General features: G+C 36.1%; 1 protein-coding gene across 1 annotated transcript in view; it reads right to left on the minus strand.

Moving 5' to 3' along the window:
- Nucleotides 1-18,463, minus strand: part of STT3B (STT3 oligosaccharyltransferase complex catalytic subunit B) — a 100,771-nt gene that overhangs the window by 2,342 nt on the left and 79,966 nt on the right. Inside the window, exons 6-15 of the mRNA XM_081246969.1 lie at nucleotides 17,634-17,732; nucleotides 16,357-16,503; nucleotides 15,054-15,102; nucleotides 13,513-13,667; nucleotides 10,892-11,103; nucleotides 9,472-9,659; nucleotides 8,578-8,749; nucleotides 7,529-7,702; nucleotides 4,578-4,691; nucleotides 2,336-2,548 (exon numbers count right to left, since the gene is read on the minus strand). Of these exons, the coding sequence (XP_081103095.1) occupies nucleotides 2,336-2,548; nucleotides 4,578-4,691; nucleotides 7,529-7,702; nucleotides 8,578-8,749; nucleotides 9,472-9,659; nucleotides 10,892-11,103; nucleotides 13,513-13,667; nucleotides 15,054-15,102; nucleotides 16,357-16,503; nucleotides 17,634-17,732 (1,523 nt within the window). The remainder of the gene's footprint in view (nucleotides 1-2,335; nucleotides 2,549-4,577; nucleotides 4,692-7,528; nucleotides 7,703-8,577; nucleotides 8,750-9,471; nucleotides 9,660-10,891; nucleotides 11,104-13,512; nucleotides 13,668-15,053; nucleotides 15,103-16,356; nucleotides 16,504-17,633; nucleotides 17,733-18,463) is intronic.

The raw sequence follows: 18,463 nt of genomic DNA on the forward strand, positions 1-18,463 counted from the left end.
TACTGTCAACTGATGTCTGTGGTATAAGAAATAAATTACTACAAATGTGGTGGTAGAAATTACTGCAAAAATGTTTGCTATTTTAGAGTCTCACAAAGATAAATCAATATAGGACATGGGTCTGACAACCTGACATATTCACAGATACTGAAAAAAGCAAATTTCTTGGAAATTAGTACTTTAAGGCATCAGTCAAAGCACTGGGTTAGCAGCAGGTGAAGACTCAAGAGACTGACCCCTCAATTCAATTCTCACATTTAAATACAACTTTTGGAGGAGGTTTCAGAAACTCTGGCAAATGCTATGTCGTGTACATATATTATGATGTTCAGTTTAAAACAATTTATAATTTTTTTCTAACAGCGACAAAAATACAAGGTAGAATGCAATCCTTCTTAAGGTCACAAAAATTAGCTACTGCTAACTTGCCCACAATATATGTTACCTTATTATTAACTTATTTTATTAGGGCAAAAAGTAAAGAATTTCAGAGGGCACAATTTGTAAAAATTCAAACCAGGCCAAGGAGTTGGTTTCTTTATCATCATCACCTACATTATTTCTAACTTGAAACCTTTTCTATGAGATCCTGTAAAGCCCCAGGTCTCTGCACGTATCTATCTAGGTCCTCAGGGTGTTTCTCTCTAGGAGCAGGTGAGCCATGCAGCCCTGGACTACAATTCCCAGTGCCTCAGCCATGTCAGCTTGGCAGTGGCAGGAAGTGGCTGCTGTACTCACTCATACCCCCTTCAACCCCCGAAATAAAAACTGGGCTGGAGAGAGGAAAGCAAAACAAATAAAAAGCATTCCTGCTAGTACAAAACTGAGTATAAAGCCATGGAAACCAGAAATACTAGATCCAGGTTGTTGGCTAACAGAATATGTTTTTGGCATACAAGACAGATGGATTTTTATTTATCCATTCACTTATTTGGGGGAAATGATGAGAAGACAAAGAGGTCAGATTAAGAAACTTCACTATCAACAGTTATACAGCAAGTTCAATGCCTTGTTTTTCATAACTGGGCTGAGATGTCTTAGGAGTGACTGCCTTCAGACTGGCAGCATTTGTTCTGACTTCTGCACTGATGTGACTCACCAGTTTCTCCTACCACGTGCCTATGAGACACCAGATCACTTGATATGACTGACATAGTGAGTGCCAGCTCTCTGTGACTTATTTAAATACATTAGTCTAGATATGGTAACCTATTCCTGGCACAGAAGGTGTTCAGTTAAAGTTTCTATTTACATACCATACAGTTAATATGCAGCACTTTATAGTACAAATTGAAATAATCTGTATTCTGAATATATTTGAAGTATATTTTAAGTAATACAAAGGGATAAGACAATTCCTTCAATGATTTAAAATAACTGATCTGAGCGATGTAAACCTAAGTATCTTTCAAGACTTAAGACTGAGATCAGTCTAATAACAATTAGTATTCTAAGGGTAGTACCTTAAAATACAATCTTAATATTTCTTCTGACTGCTCATTATTTTCCATCTCCCACAGAGGAAAAACCATATAAATACTCATTATTCAGTAGCTTTTATAGCAAAGATTAGATCTATTTGGCTTAAGTGAGCCATAATGACCTCCAATAGAAGACTTCATATCTTATTAAATATTTATTACAAAAGGACTGCAATAGTCTCATCATCGTAATTCTACCTACAAGCTTTGTCATGACAATTACATTTAAAAATAATTATCTTAAGATAAATGATTTTTTTTCATTCAAGACTCAAACCAACTCAAGTTTATTTATTTTTTCAATGAATAATACAGTAACATCGTACTAGAACGGAACATGAGAATGCTATATAAATTTGCTTTGACCAAAAGATGATGAACGAATCACAACTGTTATTGTTTGGCATTTTTACTTTCACAAAGGTTCAGAAGCCACAGACACATCTCACTTTACAAACAAGTCTTACTAATGGGAGTGGCACAAGCTAAAGCCAGAATGCCTCTGGAAAATCTTAGCTTGGTTCACTGATAACCACTCTTCCCTACTGAGAACTATCCAGAACAGTTGCTGCTTGGGGTACCTGAAGTGCTCAGTTTACAAGGATTGCCCTCAGCAGGCTGGCTTTATATCTACTTTGTATATAAGCCTTGGTCTTTATTCATCTGGCAAATGAAAATTTATTTGCAGTTTTCAGTAATTATTTATCAGTCAAACCAACCAATCTTGAGTTACCCTTTTTTTCTCTTTTTATTTATTTTTTTATACAGCAGGTTCTTATTAGTTATCCCTTTTATACATACTAGTGTATATATGGAGTTACCCTTTCATAAACATGACTTCATTTGGCACCCACCTTCTTTGACAAATACTTCTGTTTTGGGAAAATGTTGGTTACTCGAGGTTTGTGGTCTAGTGTCTCCCTGTTATCGGGTGCTTTCACTTTATATATCCTTACAAGCCAGTGCTCTGATGTAAAGGCCTCCTCCAAATGCTTGAATTTAATGTCCTTGTTTCCAATCTCAGCATTACGTGTTCGATCAAAACCTGGGGGTGTACGGAAATCCAGCTGCAAAAGTGACATTAGTATTGGATGTTAACCATATTGGAAAGCTTGCAATATTAGAAGGTAGTAAATGTTAGCAGCAGAGTAAAACTTTCTCCTTTTAAACTAGGAAAACACAATCAGAGCAATATATTGTAACAGTTCTTATATGTTGCTAACCAGATAGGAAAAACTCTGCAAGAGAGAAACTAAATACATCAGAATTAGAGTTTCACTGAACCCTTAGAGTGGATGAACGGCCTGCAGGCATAAAAAAAACCAAAATAGCAAAATGAAATCCATTAAAGCCCTTCTTATAGGTATTCAGAGAAAACACACAGAAGGGCCTGCTTTTCTGCCCCAGGGCCTTGCACTATACTATCTACTCTTTCAACCTCAAAGTTCTTCATTCAGTGATTTTGCATGGCTGGTCCCTTTCTATCCTTTGGTCTCAGCCCAAATACCATCCCTTCAGGAAAATATTTTCTTGAGATTGATGGTTGCGAAGTCTCCTCCATTGACTCCTTATTCTTTTACTCTATAGTGTTTGTTGCTAAAGTTTTTATTTATTTTTAAAATTACCTATATCCTCCAATAGGATGTAAGCTGCATGATGACTTTACCTTATTCAGTGTGGCTCTATCTCACCAGCATTACTTGTTAAATCAATGCACAAGCAGTGATGCTAACCAACCTGAAATTGGGAACTACAAAGGAAGTCAGACAAGCCAAATCATGGGAAGATTAACCAAAAATGAAAGGAGGAAAAAATGGAGGGACGGGAGAAGATTTTAAGAAATTCTCAGACTAAGTTTATGTTGCCATACAGAACTTAAATGAATTCAACTTAAAAATAAAACCAAAAACCAAATCTCCAGTGCGAGAATAACTTGTTATTGCTCTATACAAGAGCAAAGTTATATACTTCATGTCTTAAACATATTATTCTCAAGTAGGGAAAGGCATCAAAATGAATGCATGCTAGAGGCACGGCTTAGAGCTCTTGATAAACGTGACAGAAAAAAAAAGTCCTTCAATGCTCTCATTAGTGAACAGAGAAACTAATCTTTCACCCATTTTCTGAGGTAGCTAATTATTATGGCTTAAGTTGCTTCTTTCTTAGCATGAGTTTAGAGACCAGGCAGTGGCCTTCAAAGAAAACACAAACAAAACCCTAAATCTGGTAGTAAAATTTTTGTCTATTTTTTCAGTAGAGTAAGCGAATAATGTGGAAACATTATCTTGGTATTTGTATAAAATTTCCCTGGTATTTGTATAACATTAAACAAGCAATTTTTCCTCTGCCATTGATGTAACCTTAGTATGAAAGTGTAACTTGGTACGACAGTCATGCAATCTGAGAGCTATGAAGAATCATAGAAGCCATCAGTCCAACCCCCATTATACACAGACAAGGAAAAAAACAAGTCCAGAGAGAATGTGACTTGTCCAAGGGTTACGTGACCTGACAGAGCCAGATCTGGAACCCAGGTGTTGTGACAGTCCGTTTCCTGTTCTTTTTGCCATGATGCCTCTTTGCCCATTCACTCATTTTTGTTGACTCTTAATCTTTTGTACCATATCATTCCAATTTTCTGGGAAAACTCTGACCCAGAGAGTCCTAGCTCTCTGTGGTAATGGAGAACAGGGAAACAGTGAATATGTGAACTGACTAAATAGTTCATCTCTTTAATTTCAGGCTTTCCCCCACCAGGCAGTGAAGTTAAACTACTTAAGATCACACTGTTTCCCAGCTGGAAGACCTCTCCCCGGTCTTCCAAAAGCATCAAGTCAAAAGTGAGATGGCAAGCAAAGAATGGATTTGAGCCTATGTTAATTAACAATTCTGGAAAGAAATCTTCGATCTAAAACATATTTCCTCGTTTTTTACATACAAGTTTCAGAAATTAAATTTAATAGAGAAAAGAATCTTTAGATGAGCACATTTTTCTTTACAGTGCAACCAAAACATCATTATCCTGTTTTTTAGAGTCAGACAAGGCTACTTAATATTCCTTTGAATAAAGATTATAGAAAAATTGATGTAACTAACCTGCATTTCTCCAAATCTGTAGTATGACATTTTATACATAAGGCAATTCAACAAAGTAGGGGATCCTGCTTTGTCTACACGGAATTCTCCTTGTGGGGTGAAATAGTCACTTTCCTACAGGAAAGAATCCAGAAGTTTGTGTCAGTTTAATACAACCAATTCAAAGCTACAGGTTCCCCTTTTCATTTCCCCATAAGAACTAACTTTTGAGGTATCTTCATAAAGTCATATTTAGTTACATCTCAAAAAAACATAGTATCAGAAGATGAATTGATCAATTTAATGTCATCTCTTAAAAAACCCACAAAACTATCATGGGTGTGTTTTTTTTTTTTTTTTTTTTTTTTTGCGGTACGCGGGCCTCTCACTGCTGTGGCCTCTCCGGCCGCGGAGCACAGGCTCCGGAAGCGCAGGCCCAGCGGCCATGGCTCACGGGCCCAGCCGCTCCGTGGCACGCGGGACCCTCCCAGACCGGGGCACGAACCCGCATCCCCCGCATCGGCAGGCGGACTCCCAACCACTGTGCCACCAGGGAAGCCCCCATGGGTATTTTTTAAAGCTCGGTATAGAAATCATTTATAGGAAATAAATAAGAGTATCCAAGAAAACACAGAGAAAAAGAACAATAGTCTGTTAGTGAGGGAGGGCGATTATTAATTAATTCTACCAGATTTTAAACCATGTTATAATAAAGCCTCAATAATTTAAGAAAAAAAAAAGGTGCCAATACCATGATTTAGTATCAGGTAGGCCAACTAAATTTGTTCTTTATTTTTCCATATGAACTTTTAAAACCAGTTCTTTAGTTGAGAGGTGAATGTTTAGAAAACTTCTGTAGGAATATTTATTGGGAGCTCATCAAATTTATGAATTAACCTCTAAGAGGGCTAATCTGACACCATCGATAGAAATTCCTCATCTAGGAATTTATCCTACAGAGATACTTATATGTGGGCAAAATGACGAATGTAGAAAGTTATTTATCGCACCACTGTTTATGAGATTAAAAAACTGGAATCAACCTAAATGTCCATTAAGAGGGACAGGTTAAATAAATCATGGTGCACACACACAATGGAAGACACTATGCAGATATAAAAAAAAAAGGAATGAAGAAGGATCCCCATAAGATCTCCACAATATATTGTGAAGTAACAAAAGCAAGAACAAGGTGTGTATTTTGCTACTAGTTATCTGCTTCAATAAGAATCATAAGAAAATAGTAAGAGACTACCATGGACTTTTTTCTTTTCCTCTTCTTGGGGTGGGAGGGTGTAAACTTCTACCGTATATCCCTTATATTTTATTTTTTGAACCATGTGAATGTGTAAATTACCTATTCACAAAGCATAGGAATTTAGGATTTTTCTCTATATAAATGGTTCAAAGCATAACCTGGATCTACCATGTCAGTTTTTTTTTTTTTTTTTTTTTGTGGTACGCGGGCCTCTCACGTTGCGGAGCACAGGCTCCGGACGTGCAGGCTCAGCGGCCATGGCTCACGGGCCCAGCCACTCCGCGGCATGTGGGATCTTCCCAAACTGGGGCACGAACCCGTGTCCCCTGCATCGGCAGGCGGACTCTCAACCACTGCGCCCCCAGGGAAGCCCTACCACGTCAGTTTTAACACTGCTAAAGCAAATGCACAAATGAAAATTACATACTAGGAGGATTAAATTAAGACCAATTTAACACAAGGTAATACTGTTTATTAATCATAGTTAAGGGGAAATGTCACAGCATTTACACTGAAACAGGAAATCTGGGGCTTTACTCAACTTCATCCCTGTCACATAAAACACATTCATACATTTTCCCAAAAGATTCTTTTATTCTGGATCAGCAGTGAATCTTACTCTCATCTTTTGTGCCTTCACCATGTAAACCACAATGCTGGGTGCCCAACCTCTCTGAGCTCACAGCTGAGTGGGAGAGATACAACAGAATCTACCTACAAACCATGCTGGATGTGATCTGATAATGCACCAGAGAAGGGCTTCTGGAGAGGGGACTAATCTGTGGTAGGGAAGGTACTACAAGAAGAAAAGAGTATAAACACGTGTGTCAGATGAGCCAAGGGAAGAAACCACGAGGCAAGTTTCATGGGCTAGAGTAGACTGACAGAGTGGAAAAAGGTGATAGAAGGACAAGAGGCCAGCAAAGGAAAGTGAAGCATTAAGGGGTTGCATTCTGAGCGAAAGCGTTTGGATTTCATACCACTGCTTCATTATTTCAATCATCATTATGATTATTTCAAACCAGCCACTAGGCTGAGGCTTCATCTATGTTACTATAAATTCTCATAACAGCACTACAAATGAATTATTCCTGGCATCTGTTAGTGATCAACTGAAACAGCCGTAATCACCATTATAACACTAGAACCTAGAATAAGACCTAGTGCTCGAAGCATATAATGCTGACTGGCTGAAAAACAACTTGCCCATAGCACCAAGCTGACAGTGGCAGCGTTTAGTTCCAACTCATGTCTGTCTCGTTTCAAGGTCCCTTTCCTTAAACTAATGAAGGCTTAAAAAAAAAAAAAGCTGGAAAGTTACATGATCAATGTCATGCTAGACTGGGAGAGGGAACAAGACTAAGGCAAAGGTAGCAAGTTCAAGGCTACTGTCCTATTTCAGGTTTATGAGCATAGGGGTCAATGCCAGAGTGGAAGCAATGAAAATGGAAAGGGCAGAAGTGACAGGCTGTAAGGAGTAAAGGCAAGAATTCTGACAAGGGATTGCTTTGTAGGGGAGAATGGAAGTACCAGGTACGAGTTTCCAAGGTTTTAAACCTGGGAAAATGCTTATGGTATCTTTAATAAACAGTAAAGTCAGACTGAAGAACTAATTTGGGGGATAGGATAATGAAAACAAATACAATGCAATTAACAAGGTAAGAGGGCTACTGGGAGCTGTCTTTCACACACCGAGAACGACCTAGTTTCTTACCCGAATGTCTTTTGGATGTTCCCCTTCAGCTATCCTAACCATCCAGAGAAATTTGTTGATATCATCACCAGAATACCCAATCACCCCTCCAAAAATAACCAAAACATAATCTACATCCAGACTCCTCATGATTTTATAGGCTGCTGTTTCATTTGAAGACATGGCTTTTCCCACCTACAGAATAAAAAATGAGAATGTGTGTACTTAGTCCCAAAATACACTAAAAATAAAAATGAATGCACATTTTTACTTTAAGATGGAATGCATCTCAAGAGTTTGATTTACATGGAATTCTTTTTATAGAAATGATTTGCTATGAATTCAACAGATTTACTGAGATTTATAAGCACCTTACTTACTACAACCAATTATAGCAGAAATGTCAAAATCAGAAATACATGCTCTAATATTTTGCTAATAATTAGGTTTCATGAAATTAACATTTTAATATGAAAGCAAGCAAGCTTAAAAGAAGTAGAACTTCTCATAACCTCAGGCCGAGGATGACCATCCATCTAGCTAGCACAAATATATTCTTCTCTTCAGTTTACTAAACATCTAATGATTAGTTACAACACTAATACAAAGAGAACTCATTTGGCTAACGTCCAGTTATCTATTTAAAATCTTTAAAGAACAGAGAGGTGATTACTTTAATTAACATAGATTAGTTATTTAATAGCTAGAGTGAACATAATTTGCATGCCCATAAAACACAGTGCATTTGTTTTACATATTTGCAAATACTTTTCTTAACTTATGAAATGGAAAATACAAGACAAATATAATATTTTAAGTTTCAGATTTTGCCTAATTCTTCAGCAAACAGCCTACAATTCTGAATGATACTTAAATTCTATTCTTAAAAACAAAATAAGCATACCTTGAACTCACTTTATTGAATAAATATGTAGAGAAGAATGTTCAAAATTCAGCAAGCAAAGAGTACTTTCACCCACATTTTTCCTACTTAATCACAAGTGAAGTCTGATTGCTAAGTAGTGAATAAAGGTTTGTAACTTTTGATCTTTTGTTGATCAAATTCTTACCAGTGCTATGTGGCTGTTATTCCAGGTGTTATTATCCACCAAAGTAGTTCTATTAGCCATCCCAGCTATTTGATAGCCATAATCCCACCAAGACATCACTCGGGCATGTTCATCTGTATTTTGCCTCAGCCAAAAGTAAGCTTCTCTAAAATCATCTAAGATATTCCTGGTGCTGAAAACAATCACAATATTCTTTTAAATGATATCTTAGAAGTGTGAAGATGGTAACTTAAAACCCTGAGATGCCAGGCCACTAAGTAATTTCACAGTTTAAGGATGGTAGTTAAAAGCCTCCATGGTAGGGAGAAAAAAAAGATCAACAAAGAGCTAGACTAGTGCTTCTTAGACTTTAATATGCATACAAACCACCAGGCCATCTTGTAAAAAAGCAAATTCTGGTTTAGTAGTTCTGGGGTGGAGCCTGATACTGGGCAAGTCTAATGAGCACCCAAGTGAAGCAGAAGCTGGGGTGGGAATGCGGGGTTGCAGTACATAAACCAGCTGTTCTTCAACTGTAGCTGCATCAGAATCACCAGGGGGGCCTATTAAACCACAGATCGCTGAGTCTCACCCCCAGGTTTCTCATTCTACACACTGAGGTGGGGTCAAGAATTTACATTTCTAAAGGATTTCCTGGTAATGATGATGCTCTGTGTCCAAGCACAACACTTTAAGACTAATGTGTATGTTATGTATGTAAAGATATTTTGGAAAAGAGCATGAAATACAATGATTATTACCTACTTCTACCAAAGGGGACGGGCAGGGGAAAGGTCACAAGAAAAGCACAGCAGATTCAAATGCAGAGCCTCACAAACATCTTTGAATTCTATCTTTTGAGACAGGAAAAAAGGGTAGGTATAAAATCCTTTTGTAGTCAAGTTGTCTTCTTACCCATCATGATTGTAAGAGGCCAGGACCACACTTGGGCTGGAGTAGGCATTGCTTGTGACCCAGGTACAGTGGACTGCAAACATCATCAACAGCATCAGCATCAACATGGTAACAATGCTTTTTATATTAGGACCTAATCCCTCTTCAGTTTTTTCCTGTTCAGTTACATGCTTCCTCACTTTACCTGCCTGAAATGCAAAAAAACTGATGAGACAAATTCATCATTTGACTTGCTTTCATTAAGACACTCAAAAGGGAGAAGTTGGGAGAATGTTATCTATCAATTTAATTCTTTCAGAAGGAAAATGTATAACCATCGGGAATTCTCGTGTGGGTCATACAACATTTTCTAAAAATTATCAAGGTGGATTCTAAAGTCAAATGTGAATGAGAAGGCTTCCTGGAACTAAACCCAATCCAGCAGCAGGTTGCAGAGCAAAAAATCTCCAGTAAGAAGCTGCTTTCAAACTCAACTGCCCTTATGTTTTATGTAAATACAAAGGGGATAACCAAATGGTCTCATGCTGGCCACCTTTTCTCATAAAAAATCTGAATTCCTCACCCTGAAAACAGCAATGTCCAGCTATAATCCAGACCATGTAGGACTTCAGTATAGGAAAAAACTGCATTATCAGAATCAGTTTTCTAATTTCCAAACCCCAAACCAACAGACTTGTTAAAATCAAGATTACATTTTTGAAAACAAAACAAAAACCTCATCGAACAGAGAACAGTCAGAGGTTCTAAATTGCAAGGCTAGTTATTAAGAAACCACAAAACAGAACATAACAAACACAAACACAAAAGCAGGTATGTGCCTTATTAGCACTAATCTGTATGAATATTGGACCTATCATAGTAAAGAAAGAAAATTTCAAAATTAATACGTATACTGCGAAGCTTCATTGCTTATTGCTCCTTAAAAATCTAGTTAATAAAGTTTACTATGTCATCCAAGACAAGTGCTCTGATTCTAAGTCTTTTCCACACTTGCACCAAATATAATCCTGCTGTTAGCTGAGAAGTTAAAAGTGAGTAACATTATTATATCGGCAGCCACCTAGTGCTAACGAACTGGAGACTTTTTTTTAAGGCACTTATTCCCCTTGTGAATCACTATTCAGTCAACCAAATATTTTAAAAGTTTACAGTGAATATGGACCTCAAGGATAAGCACTTTGCACACAGTTTCAGAGGGATTTATAGCGCTAAATTTTATGTAGTTTAGTAGAGCACCAGCTTTCTGAGTGAAAAGACCAACCAGGATTCAAAATTTGAGGCAAGCAGTTAAGACCAACTAGAAATGTCACAGTTTGCCTAAATTCTTGTTTAATCACCCTTCATAATATATATAAGTTCTTACTGTAGTGGAAAAATAAAACACATAAAAATTTTAAAGGCCTTACTTTAGATTTCCCACCTTATCATACAAATTTCCTGGGTTTCTCTTGTCATCCTCATCACTGCTGTCCTCCACAGGTGGGTTTTCCCTTTTCATGTCATCCCCCAAATAATGCTCAAAAACATTTGAGAATGCAATTGCAGACAGCATACAGACGACTGGGGTCAAGGTCAACATCAGCCGTACCATCACGCCAGCAAAGTAGACAGCACTGATGGCATACAGAGCAACTGCAAAGACAAGTTCTCTCGTAACACTTCAGAAGAGAAAAGGGTCCCAGGAAACTCCACTGACTAAAACTATTTAAAACAAAATCTAAAAACAGACAAACATAAAAGGGCTAACTGTTTATATTCATTCATTCATTTATTTATTTAAAGAGGAATTTTAAAAAATTAATTTATTTTATTTATTTTGTTTTTGGCTGTGTTGGGTGTTTGTTGTTACACGCAGGCTTTCTCTAGTTGTGGCGAGCCGGGGCTACTCTTTGTTGCAGTGCGCAAGCTTCTCACCGTGTTGGCTTCTCTTGCTGCGGAGCACAGGCTCTAGGTGTGTGGGCTTCAGTAGTTGTGGCACATGGGCTCAGTAGTTGTGGCGCATGGGCTTAGTTGCTCCACGGCATGTGGGATCTTCCTGGACCATGGCTCAAACCCGTGTCCCCTGCATTGGCAGGTGGATTCTTAACCACTGTGCCATCAGGGAAGCCCTAATTGTTTTTAAATTGATAATGCTAACCAATTTAAAAGTCATATTTACAAATTATAACTAGTGTTGACAAAATAAGCACTGCATATCAACAGTTTAGAGAAGCATATCATGATTCAAGTTTAATTATAGCTACTATGGGGAATGAGACAATTCATTATTTGTCAACAGCATCACATATTAGAAAAATACGTTAACTGACAGATGAAAACATGTTTGGTGAATTGTATTATTAGGCACAGTTAAGTTTATAGAATCAAATAAAGTCTATGAAAAGTCTGTGCCAGTATCTGGCATAAAGCCTGCTTTAAAGTAAGAATGGGATGAGAAGAATATAATTTATTACCAAAGGAGGAACTTATAAAGTTATTGCCAAGAAACTTAAAAAAAAAAAATTGGAAGTAATTTCCAATAGTCAAAGCTTTCCAGATAATGTGCTCACCACAAGGAAAGGCTCTATCATTTCTGGCTAGAGGCTGTATGACTTTACAAAGTTATTGAGTCATTTGAGTGCCTGACTCATTTGAAGCTAATTCACATTTTTTTTCCTGACTAAAAAATACATTTATTATACCATATTGTTTATCTCAGTGGATTTTTATATATGCACACACCTATGTAATTACCACCCATATCGAAATACAGAACATTTGTATCCCTCCCTCAGGAGAATCCCTCATGCCTCTTCCCAGTCAATAACTGCTCCCCTCCCCCTCCCCCCTTTATTACCTTAAAAGTCCAAAAAGGTAATCACTATTTGGACTTTTAAAGCAATTAATTTAGTTTTCCTTATTCTTAAACTTCATAGTAATGAAATTATATTAAAATGTTCTCTTTTGTACTGGTTTCTTTTAATTACCCATGCTATTCTTTTATTAATTGTTGTGTTGTATTCTACTGTACAAATACATAAAAATTTCTTGATCCTACTGCTGATAACCTTTGGAATGTTTCTAATTCAGGGCTATTATGGATAAAGTTGCTATGTATATACTCTTAAACATGTCCTTTATGGGACACATGCACTTCCTTCTCTTGGGTATATTCCTAGGATTGGAACTGCTAAGTCATGAGTGGGCAATATGTCTAAGCTAAAATCTTTTTGAATGATGCAATATTAACATGGCCTTATCCAGAGTCCACTGACCTACAGAAACCAGAAAAGAAGGAGTGTCATCCTTTGGTTAGAACCTATGCAGATGCTATTTTCTCTCTCCTGACTTCACTCTGGAACAGTAACTTCTGAGTGTCTCTAATGGTCCAGGACCCATACTTGCACAAACTATTTGCTTGTGTGACCCTGTGCATATTACAAAGCTTTTTCAGTTTCAGGTTTTATCAAATGCAAAACAGCCACAGCATACTTCTTGTGATGACTGAATTACATAAAAGTGTTTGGTATCTGTTTATTTTGTCCATTTATATTTTGAATGTCAGATCCTAAACACTGGCTTTAAAATAGTTTGTCTATCTAAGTCTTGTAAGTTGGAAGTTACACAAATCTATCAGTCAAGAGGGTGTTTACTTAAAGGTGATTCTTATTCTATTACAAAATGTACTTTTGCACTGAAATTTGGATCATGGATGCCCCTGCAAACTTCCTCCTACTTAACTGGATTTAACTGAGAAAATAAAGTCAAGTCTATTCTGTCAACAGTTATAATTTCCAGTTCTCAGCCACAGACTATAATTACATTAACCTCTCAGAAAATAAATTGAATGAAAAATTTATATACTAGTCCAAAATGAAAAGTTAATAATTAGAGTATATATAATGCAAATTCACTGAATTTTTCTTGGTTAAGCACTTATGCAAAGAGAGGAAAGTTATCTTAAATATGCGTAGAGTCAAGCAAAGAAAAACAAAACTTTAAAGTGCAGTGATAACCTCAACAAAAATAAATAAATCAAAGTATTTATTAAAAATCTCTTACCAAATACTCTTTCATCGTTGATATTTTTAATGCAGAACCACAGGCCTGCTGGGAAGGTACACACAAGAATATGTAGATCAAAGAAGAAAGATACCCAAGTTGTAGGCTGATGCTCAGACACTGATGCAATAATTGGAATGTGTATTTTTGCATACCTGGTATTAAAAAAAGTTAACATTATTTAAAAGTAAATGATAAAACAGGAGTTCCTTTTAGATGAATAAACTTTCTCTGATTGTAGATATGGTTCCTATCCCTACCTCTTCTTGCTTAAAAGTATATTCCAATGTAACCAGCTAGAGTGGAAATAAATCTGATACACACTGTTAAAAGCAAAACCAATATGCCCCTCCTAAAATCAGAATGATCTAAGGCCAGTTATAAAAGTGGTGGCTCTGACTTCTAACACAAAAATCTTTGCTCAAATAGGAATTTGTTTTGCGGTTTTAACTTAGTACTTTTCTAAGTTTGCATCAACGAGTTTCACTATCTTCTGGACTTATTACTAGCAGAAATACCTTATCCGATAAGATACCTTATTGCCACAATAACTTTCTTAACAAGGAGATGGCACAGAGGCTGGTGAGGGAAATGGAAAAGACAGGACAAATTTTCCCTGAAATTCCAAAGTGGTCAGTTAAAGTCTGAAAGCAAGAATAAGTATGACTAACAAAAATTTAACCTAGGATTTTAATCTAATCAGAATAACTAACTTCTACAACTGGGGTTTTCCCTCAAACTCTGGTGATGCAAAGCTGATCTCTGGAAGTTTGTGTCTTTTAGCTTCAGCCATTCATACATAATTTGCTTATGCCCTTTAATTAGTCATGGGCAAGAGCCCTTTTGGTGTCACACCAAAGGGCAGGCCTGTTCAATAAACTGTGGTAGGTTTTTTATTCGGCCACATGGGGAGTAACAAAAAAGATGGAATAGCAGAATCAAGGGAGAGAAGTAAATTATCACCAAGAGATATTTTCTTATCCTTAGGAAAACATTTCTAGAGATAAAAAATTTTTGAGCTAATTTAAAACTAAATTATTTTTACTAACTCTTTTTATAATAGCACTCTTAAAAAGCACAACAAATATTCTCTAGTTTATTTGATAGGTTAAAAAGTATCAAGAAACTTAGATAATGTGGTATTAAAAAGAAAGTTAAATTTGTCTTCATATCTACGGCATACAGATGCTATAACATAGCATCTATCCTTAATGATTAACAATTAAATATTACTAACAGATGGAAACTTTGAATACATTGGTAAAAACAAAAATCAATTACTAAAATGGCACACGTTACCTGAAATGTTTTAACAAATAAAACTAAAATAAGGAGTTGCCCATGAACAGAAATGTGACTTACATATCACACTGAAGGTGAATTCCAAACCGGTATGATAACAGACAAAATACAACATTTACTAAACTAGTACATGCTAGATACTTTAGAAATGTTGCCCAGGTACTGACAGAGATACTAACAATAAAGAACAGATGACAAAAGGGAAATAACATGAGGGCAAATAACTTATCTGCACTTACCCAGTATCCCACAATGAGTAAAACCTGCCACTCCACGGTGCAATGTAACCTTGGAAGGAAAAATGTAGAGGAAATTAATCCGCCTTTTCACTGTTTTTATGTTTATTGATTATTATGGATTAATTTAAGCTAATATTAAAAGAATTCTTGTTTTTTAAAAAATAGGTGACAACGTTATTTCACACAGCTGGCAGTCAGATAAAATAAGGTTAGGGATCAAATAAAAAAAAAATCCATGGACATTACATTTCCAAAGAAACACAACAAGTTGACAGATAAAACTGTAGAATGTTTTCCAATTCTCTCTTAAACCTCTAGTTGACTAGTAAAATAAAGCTAAGATATTAAGATAGCACTGGATAATTTTAAAAAGTGAGAGGTGTCCAGTATGCCAAATTTAGATAAATTACCAAGATGATTTTAATGTTTTTAAAATTTTATTTATTTTTTATTTATTTTTGGCTGCGTTGGATCTTCATTGCTGCACGTGGGCTTTCTCTAGTTGCATCGAGCAGGGGCTAATCCTTGTTGCTGTACACAGGCTTCTCATTGCAGTGGCTTCTCTTGTTGCGGAGCATGGGCTCTAGGCATGAGGGCTTCAGTAGTTGTGGCTCGCAGGCTCCAGAGTGCAGGCTCAGTAGTTGTGGCACATGGGCTTAGCTGCTCCGCGGCATGTGGGATCTTCCTGGACCAGGGCTTGAACTCGTGTCCCCTGCATTGGCAGGTGTACTCCCAACTACTGTGCCACCAGGGAAGTCCACAAAGATGATTTTAAACATTCGTGCCTTTTATTCCTGTCAATTAATTCTTCATGATTTTATGACGTAGGCTGGTACATTAATTTGACATACCTTCAGAAAGAATTTGACTTGTTTCTAGGAACTAGTAAAGTCAGGATTAGAAAGTAACTCAGAATCCAGAAGCAGACTGAAACTGATATGGTTGACTGTTTAAAATCAGGAGATAGAGTATATGTACATAAGGGAGGGTAAACCTGCACTGTTAATACTGGAAGCTTTGAATTTTATACATTTTGGGCCTATTCATCCATCAAGAGAAGGATGCTTGAAAGTGGATTTATCAGAACGTGAAGCAGCAAAATTAAGATACTGTTAAAAAAAAATCAAAATTTGTAGTGCTATTCACATTTTAGAACCTTTGACTATTATTTTCATACAGTTTGTAAAGAAACCACAATATTTGACCTACTAGGATAAATGGAACATGTACAAAATTTGAAAAAGAATTACCTTTTGCAATAACCTAGAGACAAGATTCATATCCTACAGGTGATGACACCTACCTGTATAAGTCAAATAGATGACACTAAGGAACACAGCACCTGCAGCTAGTGATACACCCAAAAAGAACAGGGTCTGGAACTCTTGTTTTGTTAATCGGTCTCTCAGATACTGCAAGAAAGCATAAGCTTGCAGCAATGCAAAGACACCTAATTAAAGAAAAGGTTCATATAAGTAATCAACAAAGCATTTTTACCAAGGACATTTACAAACGTTAATTTGGCAGACCTTCTTAGAATACCTTGTACCATTCATATCAAAGACTAGTCATCTGATCTGACATTTCCTTTGTCAAATGACAGTTAACCAATTAATACATCCAAAAAATTCTGTTACATATTTTTTTCAAAATGATCAGACTCCCCATACACGGACCAGGCAAGAAAAATCTCATTCAGTAACTGAAGCCTATTCAGCACATTAAATTCCACCCTTTGTCCCATATTTTAGCAATATGTTTTCTAGGAAAAAAATTTAAAAAAATAAAGAAACATCATTAAAAAAATAATTCTCAGATTTACTGAAGGATACAAATGACCTGGATCAGGAGAATCCTGATATATGGTTACTGTTTATAGTTGGGTGGGGGGTGGAGATGGTTCAAGATTTTTACTGAGAATCTGATGATAAAAGCTATGGAACACCATCTCAGAAAGTTAAATATACTGATATTTATAAAATGCTATAAACAAAATAACTACCCACAGACTTCCTATGGATCATGCACCTTGTGTGGAGAATCTCTGATAAAGTTTTATTCACAGATCTCCCACTGTATCTTGTTATTTGTGACCGAGATTAATGATGGTAAAATGCTCTGCTTTAGGGAGAGGAATTATATGACCTTATAATCAATATGAAAGCCATTAATTCCAGTTAGTAGATATGGATAAAATATTGTAGTGAGATGTACGGAACATAAAAATGACATGTTCCATCTAAATTTGGTAAAATGAAAACTCAGTGATACAGTAACTCAGTGTACAAATACACTATTTAATTTATACAAAGCAAATGTTATTTAGTGTTTGCAAAAAAGGATGTTTTGCTTTTTCAAAACAGTCACAGCTGGCAAGATAGGAACTTTTAGGAACACAATATCAGAAAGTCTCCATAAACTCTATGATATTCATATTTTATAGTGGTGATGTTTTAGAACCAATATGATGAAAATTAAAAACAACTACAAAACCCCCAAAGAACCCTTCATTCCACTGAAGATCAGCCAGTCATACCTTCACAGATTCTTTAGAAGAAAGAAAATAAATATTTTTCATACCTGCAGCTGCCATGTGTTCACTTGTTCTGATTGGCTGGAATCCCACAAAGGGTATCTGCATGGACAATATTAAGCCCACAATATAGAAAGTGCTATATGCTATGAAGACAAAATAGGAAACAAGGATAATTTACTACTACCAATAAGTACTTCAAACATAAATATATACACAACTCAGATATTTTTAGCAAAGTTTTAAATGAACTTATTTTGAGAATAGAATACTGAAGTGACTATTCTATTTGATACATATTTGATGGTTAATCATACATTATAAATTGTGAAATTCTTTCTGCTATTTTAAAAAATATTATTTTAAGGAGACCAGTGCTGTTTTACTCTCCTGAAAATGGAATCAAGTTTTTTTTCAATCTATCATTAATAATCAATGACATAACCCAAGAAGCTATGTAATATATAAGTAAACACCATTCCTATTGGCATTAACCCAAAGTATGCATGACCAAATGAATACTTATCATCATCATATATGAATAGATGCTATTGTCTCAAAGGCTTTTAAGTATTCACACCCTATTTATAGTCTCCTAACACTTCTGTACAGTACTTAACCAGTTTAAAATAAAAAATCTTATGTCTATCCACTCAGTTTTCTGTGATTAAAGAACAAAAGAACTAAGTACACAGAAGTCAAGCCATAAAACAGACTAGTTACTGAATTTATTAGGATCTAATAAAGGAAACTTATTTGCTCTTGGCACTGAATATACTATATAGTATTCTTGGCTTATATCAACCTAAGTGTATAGGTAAATTGGGGAGGGGCTGCAATTTGTATAACAGACTTATTTTTGCATTTAGGTGTTCAC

The sequence above is a fragment of the Mesoplodon bidens genome (genome assembly GCF_964165515.1).
Source record: "Mesoplodon bidens genome assembly, chromosome: 10".
In the NCBI taxonomy this organism is placed as follows: Eukaryota; Metazoa; Chordata; class Mammalia; order Artiodactyla; family Ziphiidae; genus Mesoplodon; species Mesoplodon bidens.